This window comes from Schistocerca americana, chromosome 5 (assembly GCF_021461395.2).
Source record: "Schistocerca americana isolate TAMUIC-IGC-003095 chromosome 5, iqSchAmer2.1, whole genome shotgun sequence".
NCBI classification, from domain to species: Eukaryota; Metazoa; Arthropoda; class Insecta; order Orthoptera; family Acrididae; genus Schistocerca; species Schistocerca americana.
In genome coordinates this window covers 130,270,332-130,289,803 of record NC_060123.1, presented here as the reverse complement: position 1 = coordinate 130,289,803, position 19,472 = coordinate 130,270,332, and the positions used below count along the sequence as shown (strand labels likewise).

At 41.1% G+C, this 19,472-nt stretch overlaps 1 protein-coding gene across 1 annotated transcript in view; it reads left to right on the top strand.

Annotated features, from left to right (window-relative positions):
- LOC124615371 (exocyst complex component 2) overlaps positions 1–19,472 on the top strand; it is a 121,225-nt gene that overhangs the window by 41,547 nt on the left and 60,206 nt on the right. The window contains exons 8-12 of the mRNA XM_047143194.1: positions 7,766–7,881; positions 7,968–8,104; positions 9,713–9,942; positions 10,029–10,276; positions 18,214–18,328. Coding sequence (XP_046999150.1) covers positions 7,766–7,881; positions 7,968–8,104; positions 9,713–9,942; positions 10,029–10,276; positions 18,214–18,328 — 846 coding nt within the window. The remainder of the gene's footprint in view (positions 1–7,765; positions 7,882–7,967; positions 8,105–9,712; positions 9,943–10,028; positions 10,277–18,213; positions 18,329–19,472) is intronic.

Below are 19,472 nucleotides of genomic sequence, written 5' to 3'. Positions count from 1 at the left end.
ATGACCTCAGCAGTTGAGTCCCATAGTGCTCAGAGCCAAGTATTGACACTTACGTCTAAACAAAAGTGAATCTAAGGCTTTAGTGCAGTCAAGTTACAAACACTTTTGTGAGGTGGAAATACTGAATTTTATGATTAGCTAAAGAATGAAGAAACTCCATCCAAACAGGCATCGGGAGGTACAACGGTACCGAGCGACCATTGTGCCATCCTCAGCTGATAGTTGTATTGGATGCAGGTATGGAAGGGCATGTAGTCAATACACTACTCTCCCAGCCATTGTCAGTTTTCGTGACCAGAGCCACTACTTTTCAATAAAGTATCTCCTCAACTTGTCTCACAAGGGCCGAGTGCACTCCGCTTGGCAACTGCACTTGGCAGACCCAGATGTGATCACCCATCCAAGTGCTAGCCAAGCCTGACAACACTTAACGTCAGTGATCTGACAGGAACTTGTATTACCACTGCAATGAGGCCATTCGCTGAAATGAAGAGTTGACCTGCAAATACAGAAGAATAGTAATTGACCATCATTTATTCTGTTATGTTTTTCATATGATTAGCAATGGAATAGGATGGATAAATAATGGTATACTCTGCTTAGTACATTTTTCACAATTTATTAATATTCTGTTTGTAGTGACGTGATAGATGAAATTTTGATGTTAAATGTTGTTGTTGTTGTGGTCTTCAGTCCTGAGACTGGTTTGATGCAGCTCTCCATGCTACCCTATCCTATGCAAGCTTCTTCATCTCCCAGTACTTACTGCAGCCTACATCCTTCTGAATCTGCTTATTGTATTCATCTCTTGGTCTCCATCTAAGATTTTCACCCTCCACGCTGCCCTCCAATGCTAAATTTGTGATCCCTTGGCCTCAGAACATGTCCTACTAACCGGTCCCTTCTTTTTGTCAAGTTGTGCCACAAACTCCTCTTCTCCCCAATTCTATTCAATACCTCCTCATTAGTTATGTGATCTACCCATCTAGTCTTCAGCATTCTTTTGTAGCACCACATTTTGAAAGCTTCTATTCTCTTCTTGTCCAAACTATTTATCATCCATGTTTCACTTCCATACATGGCTACACTCCATACAAATACTTTCAGAAACGACTTCCTGACACTTAAATCTACACTCGATGTTAACAAATTTCTCTTCTTCAGAAATGCTTTGCTTGCCATTGCCAGTCTACATTTTATATCTTCTCTACTTCGACCATCATCAGTTATTTTGCTCCCCAAATAGCAAAACTCCCTTACTACTTTAAGTGTCTCATTTCCTAATCTAATTCCCTCAGCATCACCCGACTTCATTCATTATCCTCGTTTTGCTATTGTTGATGTTCATCTTATATCCTCCTTTCAAGACACTGTCCATTCCGTTCAACTGCTTTTCCAAGTCCTTTGCTGTCTCTGATAGAATTACAATGTCATCGGCGAACCTTAAGGTTTTTATTTCTTCTCCACGGATTTTAATACCTACTCTGAATTTTTCTTTTGTTTCCTTTACATCTTGCTCAATATACAGATTGAATAACATCGGGGAGAGGCTACACCCCTGTCTCACTCCCTTCCCAACCACTGCTTCCCTTTCATGCCCCTCGACTCTTATAACTGCCATCTGGTTTCTGTACAAATTGTAAATAGCCTTTCGCTCCCTGTATTTTACCCCTGGCACCTTTAGAATTTGAAAGAGAGTATTCCAGTCAACATTGTCAAAAGCTTTCTCTAAGTCTACAAATGCTAGAAACGTAGGTTTGCCTTTCCTTAATCTTTCTTCTAAGATAAATCGTAAGGTCAGTTTTGCCTCATGTGTTCCAATATTTCTATGGAATCCAAACTGATCTTTCCAGAGGTCTGTTTCCACCAGTTTTTCCATTCGTATGTAAAGAATTCGTGTTAGTATTTTGCAGCTGTGACTTATTAAACTGATAGTTCGGTAACTTTCACATCTTTCAATGCCTGCTTTTTTTTTGGGATTGGAATTATGATATTCTTCTTGAAGTCTGGGGGTATTTCACCTGTCTCATACATCTTGCTCACCAGATGGTAGAGTTTAGTCAAGACTGGCTCTCCCAAGGCCGTCAGTAGTTCTAATGGAATGATGTCTACTCCCGGGGCCTTGTTTTGCCTCAGGTCTTTCAGTGCTCTGTCAAACTCTTCACGCAGTATTGTATCTCCCATTTCATCTTCATCTGCATCCTCTTCCATTTCCATAATATTGTCTTCAAGTACATCGCCCTAGTATAGACCCTCTATATACTTCACTGGTAGAAATCCTTGGGTAACAGAAGAAATATTGAATTTAACTGATGAAAGGAGAAAATACAAAAATGCAGTAAGTGAAGCAGGCAAAAAGGAATACAAACGTCTCACAAATGAGATCGACAGGAAGTGTAAAATGGCTAAGCAGGGATGGCTAGAGGACAAATGTAAGGGTGTAGAGGCTTATCTCACTAGGGGTAAAATAGATACCGCCTACAGGAAAATTAGAGGGACCTTTGGAGAAAAGAGAACCACTTGTATGAATATCAAGAGCTCAGATGGCCCAGTTCTAAGCAAAGAAGAAAAAGCAGAAAGGTGGAAGAATTAGACGGCAAACACACACATACACACTCACGCAAACGCAACTCACACACACACGACTCAGTCTCAGGCAACTGAGGCCACATTGCGAGCAGCAGCACCGGTGTGTGATGGGAGTGGCGACTGGGTGGGGGAAAGGAGGAGTCTGGGGTGGGGAGGGGGAGGGATAGTAGGGTAGGTGTAGCGAACAGTGTCATGCTGTTGGGGAGCACTGATGGTCGAGGTGGAAAGAGGTTAGGGCAGCTGTGTGCAGTCTGGAGGTTAGGCCGAGGGAGCGGAGAGGTGGGGGGTGGGGTGGGAGAGGACAATGACTAATGAAGGTTTGTATATATTGCAGGGAAAGTTCCCACTTGCGCAATTCAGAAAAAGCTGGTGATGGTGGGAAGGATCCATATGGCACGGGCTGTGAAGCATTAATTGAAATGAAGGGTGTCATGTTTGGCAGCGTGCTCAGTAATGGGGTGGTCCACTTTTTTCTTGGCCGCAGTTTGTTGATGGCCATTCATGTGGACAGACAGCTTGTTGGTTGTCATGTCCACATAGAATGCAGCGCAGTGGTTACAGCTTAGCTTGTAGATTACAAGACTGATTTCACAGGTAGCCCAGATTTGGTGGGATAGGTCATGTTTGGAACCGGTCTGGAGTAGATGGTGGTGGGAAGATTTATAGGACAGGTCTTGCATCCAGGTCAATTGCAGGGGTATGAGCCATGAGGTAAGGGGTTGGGAGTAGGGGTTCTGCAGGGATGGACAAGTAAATTGTGTAGGTTCGGTGGATGGCAGAATACCACTGTGGGAGGGGTGGGAAGGACAGTGGGCAGGACATTCCTGATTTAAGGACATGATGAGAGGTAGTCAGAACTCAGGCAGAGAATGTAATTCAGTTGCTCCAGTCCTGGGTGGTACTGAGTTACGAGGGGAATGCTCCTCTGTGGCTGGACGGTGGGACTTCATGAGGTGGTGGGAGATTGGAAAGATAAGACACGGGAGATTTGTTTTTGTACAAGGTTGGAAGGATAATTACGATTTCTGAAGGCTTCAATGAGATCCTCAGTATATTTTGAGAGGGTCCGCTCTTTACTGCAGATGCAGCGGCCATGGGTGGCTAGGCTGTATGGAAGGGACTTCTTGGTATGGAATGGGTGGCAGCTGTCAAAGTAGGTATTGTTGGTGGTTTGTAGGTTTAATATGGACGGAGGTACTGATGTAGCCATCTTTGAAGTGGACGTCAACAACTAGGTTTGTGGCTTGGTTTGAGTAGGACCAGGTGAAGCAAATGGAGGAGAAATTGTTGAGGTTATGGAGGAATGTGGGTAGGGTGTCCTCACCCTCGATCCAAATCACAAAGATGTCATCAGTGAGTCTGAACCAGGTGAGGGCTTCTGGATTCTGGGTGTTTAGGAAGTATTCCTCTAGATGGCCCATGAATAGGTTGGCATAGGATGATGCCATGTGGGTGCCCATCGCTGTATCATGGATTTGTTTGCAGTAATGCCTTCAGAGGAGAAGTAATTGTGGGTGACGTTATAGTTGGTTGTGACAACTAGGAAGAAAGCAGTTGGTCTGGAATCTGTCAGGTGTTGGGAACGGTAATGTTCAATAGAGGTAAGGCCTTGGGCATTGGGGATGCTAGTATAAAGGTAGATGACATCAATAGTGACGAGCAGGGCACTGTGTGATAAAGGGACAGGAGCTGTGGAGAGTCGGTGGAGGAAATGGTTGGTATCTTTTATGTAGGAGGGTAGGTTCCGGGTAATAGGTTGAAGGGGTTGGTCTACGAGAGCAGAGATTCTCTCAGTGGGCGCACAGTAACCAGCCACAATGGGGCATCCTGGGTGGTTAGGTTTATGGACTTTAGTAAGCATGTAGAAGGTGGGAGTGCAGGGATTGGGAGGGTTGAGTAGAGAGATGGACTCCAGGGAGAAGATCTGGGAAGGGCCTAAGGATTTGAGGAGTGACTGGAGATCCTGCTGGATTTCTGGAATGGGGTCACTTTGGCAAGGTTTGTCGGGAGGTGTATCTGACAGCTGACGGAGTCCTTCTGCCAGATATCCTTGCAGTTCAAAACAACTGTGGTGGAGCCTTTATACGCAGGTAGGATTATAAGATCAGGATCAGTTTTAAGATGGTGAACTGCAGTTCTTTCGGCAGATGTAAGGTTAGTTTGCATGTTGAGGGGTTTGAGGAATGATGGTGAGGCACAGTTTGAGGTTAAGAAATTCTGGAAAGTTAACAGGGGCTGGTTTGGGGGCAGTTGGTGTGGACCACAGCTGGATGGAGGAGTGAACTGAGTTAGGCAGGTTTCAGCATTGGTCTTTGAGTGAGTCTGATTGGCAAGGTTGGTGGCAAAAAAGTGTTTTCACTGTAGGAACCGGGAGAAGGAGAGAAGGTCTTTAACAAGTCCTGCATGACTGAATTTGGGAATGGGGAAAAAAGTGAGGCCTTTGGAAAGGACTGATATTTTTGTGGGGCTAAGACTTACGAAAGAAAGGTCCATGACTGTGTTTCGGATCTGTTTAGGTTCTGGACTCTGTGTAGTGGTGGGAGGGAGTTTTGGAGGGTGTGGTAAATGTAGTAGGTCTGTGAGATGGGGTTTGCCAGTTGTGAGGGGACGTGGAAGAGGTTTGGGGCTTAGTGTAGAGAGGGTGGACGGTGGTACTCCAAGGTGGGAGTAGGAAGTGAGCAGGGTGGAGAGCTTTTTGAGTTGGCATTGTGCATGTTGCTTGGATGGAGAGAAGGTACCTGCCCCCCCCCCCCCCCCCCAAGCCCATCCCCTCCTCTCTGCTCCTTCCTCCGTCTAACCTCCTGACTGCACACAGCTGCCCTACACTTTTTCCACTCGTCCCTCTGTGTTCCCCAACAGCATGTTACTGTTTGCCATGCCTACCCTACTATCTCTCCCCCTCCCCCTCCCTACCCCCACCCAGATGCCACTCCAACCATGCACCGGTGCTGCTGCTCTCAGTGTGGCCTCAGTTGCCTGAGACTGCAGTCATGTGTGTGTGAGTTGCGTTTGCGTGAGTGTGTGTTTATGTGTTTGCTGTCTAATTCTGATGAAGGACCTACTGGCCGAAAGCTGATTTGTGACAGTCTTTTTGTTGTGCCTATCTGTGACTCAACATTTCCACTATATGTTGAGTAGCGACTTTCCTTTTTACAATATTGTTAAATTTTTGAGTATCAGTTAGAAATAACCTCATCGTGCTCCCTCTTTAGCTCAGTGAGTAAATAGTGACTTATTTAATGCTGAAAGTGAATCAGTGAGCATGTGCCAGGATTGTGCAGTTTATTTTCATTGTATGTGTTTTAAACCCCAGAAATTTTTATATAAAAAGACTTTGAAATTGGCATTCCCAACTTTTCTATTACCGTCTTGTCAGCTGCCATATTTACAAATAACAGTTTGAAACAATGGCTTGTAGTAATCCTGCACCTCATCAGCCAGAACCTTTTCTTTGAAATCCTCTAGTGATTTTAAAGGACACACAGTACCCAGAAATGTAGTGCCAGTCCTGTCCTGTCCTAGACTAATATTCAGCTACCAGCGATGTCAAAAAGCATACAAGTGTTATGCAAATTGCCAGATGCACTCAAACAGTAAACTCTCTTCTACCACTGAAATCAAAAACTCAGCATTATCTCTTCCAATCTAATAATTATTTGACAGTAACCATAGTACTCTGAAACAGCTTGAAAAAGTTTTCTTAGCCATGTGTGTGCAGTGTGATGAGAAACATACACAGATGAGCAAATTTGCAAGAAATTGTCAGCATCACAAGATTAGAATTGTGCTACAGAGGTTTGAGGAACATAATAGTGAACTCATGTTAATGTTTTGGTCACCAGTTTTGCCTAATCTGAACCTGGTGAAACACGTCTGGGGCTCTGGAAACCTACCAAAGACTAGTTGAATCCTTGCTATGCAGAATAGCTACCATGCTATGTTCCAAAAGTTGACCAGCACACTGTTAAGCAGGTGGTCATAATATTTTTGCTCTTCATTGTGATATGCAGTTCAGAACTCTGATTTCTGTGTGAGTTAGTACTATCATATTTCTGCATAGCATTGTAACTCCATAAGTTCAAACTTCTTGTGCAGATTGCTTGCACCTGAAATTACATTTAATAACATTCAGTCAGTCTGCAGCTTGCTGTTCTGGTGTATGAATGATAAGGGTAGCAACATTATTAAAATGAAAACATATAAGTCATTAAACTTAACACTAATTTCAAATATTTCACCATCAGATAGTGAGTTCTAGATTTGACAGACAGACTCCTAATCTTTAAAATCCTGTCATATACTGGGCTAAAAAATTAATGAACATCTCATCTCTTAAATGAGCAAAGAATAATGAAATATTTGCATTTAGTGTTTGTACCCAAATTTTTCATTATATTTACAATTCAGTAATATTATGTACCACTGAATCAAACTTTTTATCTTTAATTCATTAAATATAGTTCTCCAACAAAAGTGTGGAAATAATTTACCATACACAAAACTCCTCACTTCATTAAACAGCCGCTATTACTGCAGTTCTCATCACCTTCTGTACTTAAGACTATCAACCAGAGCATCAACATTAGTAATTGTGTGGTGAAGCTCAATACACAATTCAGTTACTTAAGCATTACCTGACTATTACAGTACAATTCATTAACACATTGGTCATGAAATACAAAGCATTACTCATTACCTCTAACAGCAATAAGAAGTTAGATAGGGAGAGATTGTGTTTTTTCTCGGGTTTTTATAGAACGGAAAAGGCAAAAAATAACTTTCATTTACATGGCCATCTATAGTTCAGTGATAGTAACTTAATAGTTTTAACATAACCTACTCAGTTTCATGACATTTCGTGACACTAAAGATTCGTTCATCATGCATTCATGGTTAATAGGTGCAGTCAGCCACACATGCCACCTCTGTCTCAGCATCCAAAACCACTGTAGTATGTGGTTAAGTTCATAGCAGTCAGATAGCACTGGCATCCTCTCTTGCATATTTCATGAAAAATAAGAATAATAGGCAGCTCTCAGTACATACTCTTAATGAAAAATATGAACTTCATAATATGCACTGCTATTCTTCATGTGTGATGAATACATATGCACAGAAACAGATGCTTTGATTATTTACTGGATTTTATTTTGCCTGATTATTTTTTTATTTGCAGATTTTTAAGAAAGTGCTTGTTGAAGTTGAGCAGCGTATCAGTGGTCTACGAGAACTTTTACATTCCAAACTTCAAGACATGCCTGCTTCTCTGGAAGACCAAAAAAAGATTATCAAGTATGAATACTTCATTTGAGGATTAGTTTCAGAATGTTAAAGAATCAATAAATAACTCATTATGTTATTCTCTTTATGTTAACTAGAAACTTGGTGCATCTGGAATCAACGGGGGATCCAGCATGGGACTGCATTTCAAGCCATTCATCCTACATCTCTAAACAGCTGAATGCTTGCAAGGATGAGCATATTGCATTGGAAGCTGCTTGTGGTGATGAATCAGGTTAGATGCAAACAGTATGCAATACATAGTTGTAGCAGTATGTGTGGCAGAATGTTTATGTTTGTAAAATTAGCCCTTTTTGCAGCTAAATAGTCAATGGTATGGAATCTTGTATCAGAAGGAAAATTCACATAAGGAAACAATAAAATTGAGAGACAGACTTGCTATCCAATACTTCAGGAGGTGCAATGTCAGTGTTGCTGATAGGCACATAAAAAATACAGGATACTGTCCTAGCTTTTGGAACTAAATAGTTTGTCCCATGGGGATGAGAGTGGAACAGGTTGGATCAGCTTAAAAAGTAAGGGTGGCTCTGTCAGGTCACAGGATGAGAAGGATCTACCTGTTCTGAAGATGAGTGGGGAACTGTCTATTTTTCTTTATTTTGAAAGGTATAGAATATTACTCTTAATGAATAAAGTCCTTTCAGTGAATAAAATAATATTTTATTTTTATAAATATATTCCCTTGTATTTTAATGAAACCTAACTAGAAAAGCATGCCTCAAAAACTTTCCCAGCTGGTAGCTCTTTTGCATCCTGCTGCATATGTGCCATGTTGTGACAAAATAGCCTAGTCCAAAGATATGCTCTGTCAACTTTATGTAGCCAGTGTATGATTGAGAGCAACAATACCATTAACTGCATTTGGCTTCTTAATACTACTACAATATTTATTGCAAATCATAATTACTTGAGACCGACATTGCCAATTAGAGAGTTAATAAGGAGTTTTAAACAACTAGTTAAAATTGCAATTGCCTCTACTTATTCAGGATAACATTTCTTTTGTTGAAAGCAAATAACATTTGAGTAAATTATATATTTCTGGTATCTGGCAGGATTGAAAATTCTGTTTGTGGAATATTTCAGTGAAAGGTTTGTGTACTGGTAGCGAGTGTCCCTGAGGTCATTGCCCACACCATCTGACATTGACAGCTAGGTCAGTGATCAAAATGTTGTGCATAAAAATGATGTTTCCAACCTGACTGGGCACCCAAAACCGTACAATTTATCAATTGTAACAGGAAAACCCCACAAATCTAATGATTATTGAGTAGTTTTTGTACTCATAACAAATTGAGTATTTTAGAAGAAATTTATCTGGCATTAGCAAATTTTAGACTGGAAAAATTAAGATTAAAGATTTAGCCACAGAGAACTACCACTAGACACAGCTTTTATAATCCTCAGCCTTCACTTTCAGTTTACGGTAATAATGCAATTATAATCATTACAGAGGTGGCTTGGTGGGCAAGTCTCATCAGCTCTGGGATGTTTTTCTGTCACTTATTATTTGTTTCACTTCTGGCAAAGAGTTGTTAATGTGAAAAATACCAAAACAACATCCAACAGGATTGTGCCCAATAGCACACTGCAGTGTTCAAACCAACCTTTAGGTCACAGGCAGCTTTACTGCTTAATCGTTACAGGAGGAGGTCAAATAAATTTGGTCTTCATTTTTATGGGCTGTTTCAAAAACAAGTTTAATGGTTGTGAAGTAATGGTTAGATGCGGTATCAAACCTTCATGTGAAACAAAATTTCTGACTTTCTGTTGTTCTGCAGTGAAAAAAAGAGAACTTACACCTTAATGAAACTTTTTGCAGCCAAACATAAATCTGGCAGCCATCACTCAGGATCTACAAAATACAACAAAATTAACAACTCACCACAGAATCAGGACTGGCAGAGTTCAGTCCCCCAGAGAGTACTTTTTGTCGAGGAACTGACAGAGACTTTGAATGAGTGCTTTCCAGATATGTGGAAGCTGGGCCAGGCATATTTCAGTGGTGATCTGCATGTCAAAGTTGACACTGATAAGCAGCCTTTGTTCAAGGTATTTGTGACATGTCTCTCAGTTCCTTAATTTCATTCTGATGGTTCACAGACACACATTCTTTATATACTAAATTTATTTTCCAGCGAATGGTACTGGAGTCTATCGAAAGATTCACTAATCTTCTTCGTGCTGCTGTTTTGCCACATACACTTGACCGTATGTCACCTCAGAGACAGAGTTATGGAGTCTGGCCATCTCATGGACAGGAGGCAGTGGTGCCTTGGTTGCCCCATTGCCTCCGCTATGTACGGGCTACGTATTCAGCCCTCATTCGACTTGACCTTCCAGGAGAGGCACTTGATATAATTGGATCTCTAATATTTGACTTACGGTGAGTCAACTGCTCTCTGTTGTGTGTGTGTGTGTGTGTGTGTGTGTGTGTGTGTGTGTGTGTGTGCGCGCGCAAACAGTAAACCAGAAAGTAATGTACTAATTATCTCATTATATTCAGAGTGATGCGTGAAATGTGACTGCTTGTTACTAGGGCTGTGGATAATATATAGATTTTCTTTCCAAACTATATTGATATCTGTTGGCGATACTTTTTTCTGTGATATATCAATATCAAAATGGCAATACTGACTGCTGATATTTTTATTTTATATTATATTTTTTTCCTCAATTTTCAGTAAATATATAAAATGGTTCTTTCGAAATTGTAATAGAACGTAATTTTACTTTCACTGTGTGAAGGAGTCTTACTACTTTTTGAGCTCCCATTACGTCCAGTTTTTCTCTCTGACTATGTGAAACAAGTATAGGTGGCACAAAGTAGGAGTCCGATTGCATTAGGGAAGGTGGTGTGAATGGAGTTACAAGGTTTCCGATGTGTAGAAATAGCACACCAGTTGCATTGAAAAACAATTTTTGACGTAATTTCTGTGCTATTTCTTCACATCGGCAGTTCCTGAAAAGATAACCGTAATCTAAATGACAAGAATGGTTTTTGCTGTGGGAAGAGACATGGGAGGAGACATGCTGATGTAATCGTTGCTAAAGGGGTTCAGCAGGCAGCTAGCTTGTTGATTTACAGAATAACTAATAATAAATAAATACTTAAATATATAGTTCTAAAACTGGCAGTATATTTATAATGTGCAGCTGATACTTTTATAGGCTGGTACATTGATTTTTTTCATCAATATATCAATAATTCTTTTTTAATATATCGAGGGCCAATAACAATATTTATTTAAATGTCAGTATATCAGATATCAACAGTCCTACTTGTTACTGTGACAGTGTCTGTGCTGGGCCTCTTTTTGACCAGAAGAAAGGTAAGTCCACCATTGAAAAATTGATGGTATCCATTCATGAATTATTAATTTGTGCCAGATCAATATATTCATTCTTTAGCAAATCAAGAAATGTGCTATATCTTGCACAAACGTAGTATCTAGTTGCATTTGCGTATCTTGTGTGATTGATTCACATGAAAATATGGAAAGTACCAAAATTACCACAAGGTTCGTCTCTCTCTCTCTCTCTCTCTCTCTCTCTCCCTCCCTCCCTCCCTCCCTCCCCCCTCCCCCCTCCCCCTCCCCCCTCCCCTCTCTCTCCCCCTCCCCTCTCTCCCCCACATCTCCCTCCCCTCCCCCTCCCCCCGCCCCCCTCCTCCCTCCCCCTCCGCCTCCCCCTCCCCTCACCCCATTTGTCTTCATCATCTCTCCCTCCTCCTTCCCTCCCCCCCCCAAATTAGTGCTTCTTGTAATAATTGCTCAGGACAGTATAGTTCCACATTTGAGAGAGATGAAATACCATATTTGTCCATCAGATGATGATAATGAATGATTAAGCAGATCTGGTTAAAGGTGCCATTTATTTCTGCATCTGTAATATTCTGTTTAGAAAATGAAAAGAGTTCCTCCTCTCTCTCGATGTGTGACAATTCTTTGCACAGGCAAAACAATGCATCTTCTCTTACAACAGTATATTCTCAGATTATAACAATTCAGGAAAACTTTATTTGTACTAATGTTGACCCTAGCAGTTTCACAATTTGTGTTGTATTCCATTATCTGTCAGTTACAACTTCACTGAGACACACACTGATGGGTCAAAGTATTATGATCACACGCTAAATAGAGGGTTGGTCCACCTTGAGAATACAATACAGCAGTGATACTTTGTTGCACAGATTTTACAATTCCTTGGTAGATTTCTGGAGGCATGTGCCACTAGATGTCTATCCGCAGGTTGTGCAATTCCTGTAAATTATGGGCTGGTGGTTTGTGGATGTGGAGCTTGCATCAGATAGCATCGCAGATGTGTTCCATTGTGATCAGATAAGGGGAATTTGGTGGCTAATGCATCAATGTGAGTTCAGTATCATGCTCCTCAAACCACTGTTGCAGATTCTGGCCTTTTTGTGCCGACAGTTATCTTGCTGGAAGACACCATTGTTGTCAGTGTAGACATGAAGCCTGAAGGGAAACAGGTGGTCCACAATGATGATTACGTTGTCGACAGCTGTCCTGGTGCCACCACAGATCCCATGGAAACCTGGGTCAATGTCAGCTACGGTATAAAATTGCCCCCACTGACCAGCATCCGTGAGCCAGTGAATGTTTTGAGCAGCCTTTTGCCTGGATGACACTATATTAAAACGTAACCATCGACCTAGTGTAACAAGAAAAGTGATTCATCTGACCGGATGACATGTTCCCATTGGTTCACTGTCCAATCTTGATGACCTCGTATCTGTTGCTGTTTAGTTGATGATGTGACACCATTGGAAAATGTTCATGTTATCTTTTGAGGAACCCAACATTCAATGTTGTGTGCTTCAGAACACTCGTGCCTGCACAAGCATTGTACTCTGTTGTCAGATCAGCTTCTGACTTTCTTGTTATGTGACAAGGTGTGAAAGTCGAACACCTTGTTGTCTGCTCCAGGTTTCAATGTTTCAACAACTCTCCATAGATGCTCACAACATTGGCACATGAACAGCCGACCAACTTGGCTGGTTCTGAGATGCTAATGCTTAACATTCTGATGTTTGTCAGAACTGCTTATGTCAGGAGATTTTCTCATCTGGCCTGTACTGTCAATAGAATGATTCCCCATTTGTCTCTTATATACACATGTGTGCAAAATTTGAGCGAAAGTAATTTTAGGGTGATGTGTCACTGCGAAGTAACATAGTTTGATGACACTTGGACCATAAATAAAAAGGACTGCTACAGTAGAATACAGAAGATAATTGTAAGGTGTTGTTGTTGTGGTCTTCAGTCCTGAGACTGGTTTGATGTAGCTCTCCATGCTACTCTATCCTGTGCCAGCTTCTTCATCTCCCAGTACCTACTGCATCCTATATCCTTCTGAATCTGCTTAGTGTATTCATCTCTTGGTCTCCCTATACGATTTTTACCCTCCACGCTGCCCTCCAATACTAAATTGGTGATCTCTCGATGTCTCAGAACATGTCCTACCAACTGATCCCTTCTTCTAGTCAAGTTGTGCCACAAGCTCCTCTTCTGCCCTATTCTTTTCAATACCTCCTCATTAGTTATGTAATTTACCCATCTAATCTTCAGCATTCTTCTGTAGCATCACATTTCGAAAGCTTCTATTCTCTTCTTGTCTAAACTATTTATTGTCCACGTTTCACTTCCATACTTCGCTACACTCCATACAAATACTTTCAGAAACGACTTCCTGACATTTAAATCTGCACTCTATGTTAACAAATTTTTCTTCTTCAGAAACGCTTTCCTTGCCATTGCCAGTCTACATTTTATATCCTCTCTACTTCGACCATCATCAGTTATTTTGCTCCCCAAATAGCAAAACTCCTTTACTACTTTAAGTGTCTTATTTCCTAATCTAATTCCCTCAGCATAACCTGACGTAATTCGACTACATTTCATTATCCTCGTTTTGCTTTTGTTGATGGTCATCTTATACCCTCCTTTCAAGACACTGTCCATTCGGATCAACTGCTCTTCCAAGTCCTTTGCTGTCTCTGACAGAATTACAATGTCATCGGCGAACCTCAAAGTTTTTATTTCTTCTCCATGGATTTTAATACCTACTCCGAACTTTTCTTTTGTTTCCTTTACTGCTTGCTAAATATACAGATTGAATAGCATCGGGGAGAGGCTACAACACTGTCTCACCTCCTTCCCAACCACTGCTTCCCTTTCATGTCCCTGGACTCATAACTGCCATCTGCTTTCTGTACAAATTGTAAATAGCCTTTCACTCCCTGTATTTTACCCCTGCCACCTTCAGAATTTGAAAGAGAGTATTCCAGTCAACTTTGTCAAAAGCTTTCTCTAAGTCTACAAATGCTAGAAACGTAGGTTTGCCTTTCCTTAATCTTTCTTCTAAGATAAGTTGTAGGGTCAGTATTGCCTCACGTGTTCCATCATTTCTACGGAATCCAAACTGATCTTCCCAGAGGTCTGCTTCCACCAGTTTTTCCATTCGTCTTTAAAGAATTCGTGTTAGTATTTTGCAGCTGTGACTTATTAAACTGATAGTTCAGTAATTTTCACATCTGTCAACACATCTGCTTTCTTTGGGATCGGAATTGTGATATTCTTCTTGAAGTCTGAGGGTATTTCGCCTGTCTCATACATCTTGCTCACCAGATGGTAGAGTTTTGTCATGACTGGCTCTCCCAAGCCCGTCAGTAGTTCTAATGGAACGTTGTCTACTCCCGAGGCCTTGTTTTGACTCAGGTCTTTCAGTGCTCTGTCGAACTCTTCACGCAGTATTGTATCTCCCATTTCATCTTCATCTACATCCTCTTCCATTTCCATAGTATTGTCCTCAACTACATCGCCCTTGTATAGACCCTCTGTATACTCCTTCCACCTTTCTGATTTCCCTTCTTTGCTTAGAACTGAGTTTCCATCAAAGCTCTTGATATACATGCAAGTGGCTCTCCTTTCTCCAAAGTTCTCTTTAATTTTCCTGTAGGCAGTATCTATCTTACCCCTAGTGGGATAAGCCTCTACATCGCTACATTTGTCCTCTAGCCATCCCAGCTTAGCCATTTTGCACTTCCTGTCAATATCATTTTTGAGATGTTTGTATTCCTTTTTGCCTGCTTCATTTACTGTATTTTTATATTTTCTCCTTTCATCAATTAAATTCAATATTTCCTCTGTTACCCAAGGGTTTCTACTAGTCATCGTCTTTTTACCTATTTGATTCTCTGCTGCCTTCACTATTTCATCCCTCAAAGCAACCCATTCTTCTTCTACTGTATTTCTTTCCCCCGTTCCTGTCAATTGTTCCCTTATGCTCTCCCTGAAACTCTGTACAACCTGTGGTTCTTTCAGTTTATCCAGGTCCCATCTCCTTAAATTGCCACCTTTTTGCAGTTTCTTCAGTTTTAATCTACAGTTCATAACCAATAGATTGTGGTCAGAGTCCACATCTGCCCCTGGAAATGTCTTACAATTTAAAACCTGGTTCCAAAATCTCTGTCTTACCATTATATAATCTATCTGATACCTTTTAGTATCTCCAGGCTTCTACCATGTATACAACCTCCTTTCTTGATTCTTAAACCAAGTGTTAGCTATGATTAAGTTATGCTCTGCGCAAAATTCTACCAGGCGGCTTCCTATTTCATTTCTTAGCCCCAATCCATATTCACCTACTATGTTTCCTTCTCTCCCTTTACCTACTCTTGAATTCCAGTCACCCATGACTATTAAATTTTCGTCTCCCTTCACTACCAGAATAATTTCTTTTATCTCACCATAGGTTTCACCAATTTCTTCATCATCTGCAGAGCTAGTTGGCATATAAACTTGTACTACTATAGTAGGCGTGAGCTTCGTGTCTATCTTGGCCACAATAATGCGTTCACTATGCTGTTTGTAGTAGCTTACCCGCACTCCTATTTTTTTATTCATTATTAAACCTACTCCTGCATTACACCTATTTGATTTTGTATTTATAACCCTGTATTCACCTGACCAAAAGTCTTGTTCCTCCTGCCACCGAACTTCACTAATTCCCACTATATCTAACTTTAACCTATCCATTTCCCTTTTTAAATTTTCTAACCTACCTGCCCGACTAAGGGATCTGACATTTCACGCCCCGATCTGTAGAACGCCAGTTTTCTTCCTCCTGATAACAACGTCCTCTTGAGTAGTCCCCGCCCGGCGATCCGAAAGGGAGACTATTTTACCTCCGGAATATTTTACCCAAGAGGACGTCATCATCATTTAATCATACAGTAAAGCTGCATGACCTTGGGAAAAATTACGGCTGTAGTTTCCCCTTGCTTTCAGCCGTTCGCATACCAGAACAGCAAAGCCATTTTGGTTAGTATTACAAGGCCAGATCAGTCAATTATCCAGACTGTTGCCCCTGAAACTACTGAAAAGGTTGCTGCCCCTCTTCAGGAACCACACTTTTGTCTGGCCTCTCAACAGATACCCCTCTGTTGTGATTACACCTACGGTACGGCTATCTGTATCATTGAGGCACACAAGCCTCCCCACCAACGGCAAGGTCCATGGTTCATGGGGGGGAATTGTAAGGTACATGAAATGAAATAATTACACTCTAGTTACCACGATTTGTGAAGGTTTTCTGAACATTACAAAATACGGGGCATGGTTGGTAAAGGGGTATATGATGACCATGGATGGCAACGAATGCTGTGCATTGTGCTTCAGTGCAATGTTGGTTATGGTTCTTGCGGTAGTGCTTTCCATTAGTCCATCAGCACGGTTAACAACTGCTGGATGGTGGTTAGTGCATGTGGATGTGCTGTAATGCACCTCACACTTGCTTGATGGGATTTGATTGTGGGGAAGGGCAGGACTGCCCATTCATCAAATATCTTCTTGTTAAAAGGGCTGCTCCACCTTAGCTGTTGGATGAGGTCATGTATTGTCACCCATGAAAATGAAGTGGGGTCTATATGTACCCCTGAAGAGACACATGGGGAAGGAGTACAGTACAGTGTCACAATAATGTTGTCCAGGTGGCAGCATGTGCAGAATCGCTACACAAATTGAATCTGCTGTCATCTGAGAAGAGCACGCTACCTCACTCTTCATTGGTCCAGTCCCTATGCTCTTGGCACCTTTGGAAATAGTGTTGCCAATATGCTGATTTCACAGAATACAATGTACTGGTCGTTGGGCAAATAGACGGCTGCCATAAAGTCGCCATGCCACCGTGGAGCATGAGACTGCATGACTCGCAGCCTTGTTAAATCTGGTTGCTGTCGCACACGCTGTTTGATGTTGGTCTCGCCCGTTGTACAATGTAGCGGTCATCTACTGCTGTACTTGACTGTGGTCAACCATTTCCTTTTCTTCAGGCAACAGTGCTGTGCTTTGGAATGCCCCCCCCCCCCCCCCCCCCCCCCCCCCCCACACACACACACACACGCACACATGTGAAACAGGTTTTGTGAGTAATACCGAACTCCTGGGCTATACCTGTCACACTTCGTCCTTCTTCTACTTTGCCAGTGATTCTTATCCGTGTAGTGTCATCCAGATGTTATCTCTGGGCCATGTTGTAATGAACACCATAACCACAGTGTCCTGTGCACAATTGGGAGACCTTTGGCAACATGCTCCTGCACTATTTCATTTCCACCGAGCAGTTGACATTTTGATATCTTATCTGTCTCATCTCTAAGTTTTGTAGGGCAGAGTAATTTGCTTACTGTATAGTGTGCTCATAATGCCTCTAGGCAGTATTCAGTCTTGCTGTGAGTAATGATCTTTGTGTGTGTGTGTGTGTGTGTGTGTGTGTGTGTGTGCGAGAGAGAGAGAGAGAGAGAGAGAGAGAGAGAGAGAGAGAGACAGACAGACAGATTGGGGAGGGGGGGGGGGGAGGGGGGGGGGGGGATGAAATCAAGATTAATGTAAGTTTTTCTGCTGAGATTTTCTTTGTGAACTGCCAATTGCTTGTAATGTATGATCTTGGTTCTTGAATACTAAGTTTGTGGCAGAAAGAGCAAGAGAAAAGCTACTGAGAGTCACGTATTATAATACTGAGAAGTAGTAATCTGGTGTGCTATAATAAAAACAGTTGGAAAAATGTTGACACTCCCCTCCATTACAAAACGTAAATTTTTATGGTAAAGTAAGCCAAAGAACAAGTTAATTTTAGGGGCCTTCAGTTTATTTCTTCTTTTATTTTATTGAAAGAACAATTTCTTTATTTTAGATTATGTAACTATGAATATAAATGACAATTTTAAAATTATCTGCTACTAAATATTCTGTATTTTCATAATTATTTTTAATGTAAGAGGTAATTAATTTCCTTTTTTAGGTTTCATTGCATGAGCACACTTTTCCAGCAGGCGTCTGAACATATCAAATCACTTCATAAGAAAGAAACATGGAAAGTTGAATTTGATACTAAATATGGCGGCATAACAGATCTTGTAAGTATTCGCATATTTCTGAAGTGTGATTCATAAGTGACTAAGTGAAGTATCTGAGTAATGTTGTTTTCTGAGACCATAACTGAACAGTTAAGACAGACATTTCATTGTAAAAGAGTAATAGCAGTTTTATTCAAAGGACACTGGCACAGTTTCTACTAATTCAACAAAAACAAATTTATAAACCCTGGTCAGGAATCTAACAAAATGTGCGTTTACTTCATTATACTATCTTGACCTTTTACAGCAGCGAATGTGACAGCCTCTAGACCAGGGACGAGCAAACGTTGCACACGACTCATGAGCACACAGCGCTGCACGTATGCTGCTCGCGTGCAATTGTCGAATGGGACAGTGGTGACAGCTGGCAGGTTGCGGCAGTGTAGTACCAGGCTAAGCTGTGGACGTTGAAGCGAAGCGACCACTATGTAGTGAACATTGTGTTTCAAGAACTGGAAAATGCAGAATGAATCATGGAAACGGAGAAGTGGAGATTTGCTATCTTTTAAAAAGGAATGGGAGAATCATTTTTTCTTTGTGCAAAAACGTGAAAATTCAAAATGTATAATATGTGACAGTATTCTCGCTGGTCAGCAGAAGTTTAATATTGAACGCCATTATAATAAATTTTAATATGTTCCCGTACTTAGTGTAATAGAAGAGGAAATTCTCAAGCGATTTGGGGATATATCATACTTATCCCAAGGTTTTGAATAGTTCTCGAGACAATTTGCTGTTTCTGTAGATGATATTCATCCCAGTTTGCAAATGGAATTAATAGATCTACACTGTAGATTCTACAGCGTAATTCTCGTATGAGAGACAAGTTCCTTTTGGCAAGACGTGTAATAGATTTTTATCACAACTTTCCAGAGCAAGAGTTTCCTTGTCTCCATCGTGAAGCCACGAAGATAATATGTTTGGCTCGACATACGTTTGCGAGCAATTTTTTTCTGTTATGAAAATTAATAACTCTCGGTTAAGCGCAAACATCAGTAATGAAAATTTACGTAACTGTTTGCGTTTGTCTGTATGTAGAAATTTTGTTCCAGACATTAAACGTATTGTAAACTCTACTTGTGATAATTAAATACAACGTATTGTAGGTAATAGGTACTCTTTCAAACCGTGATTTCTTTCAAGC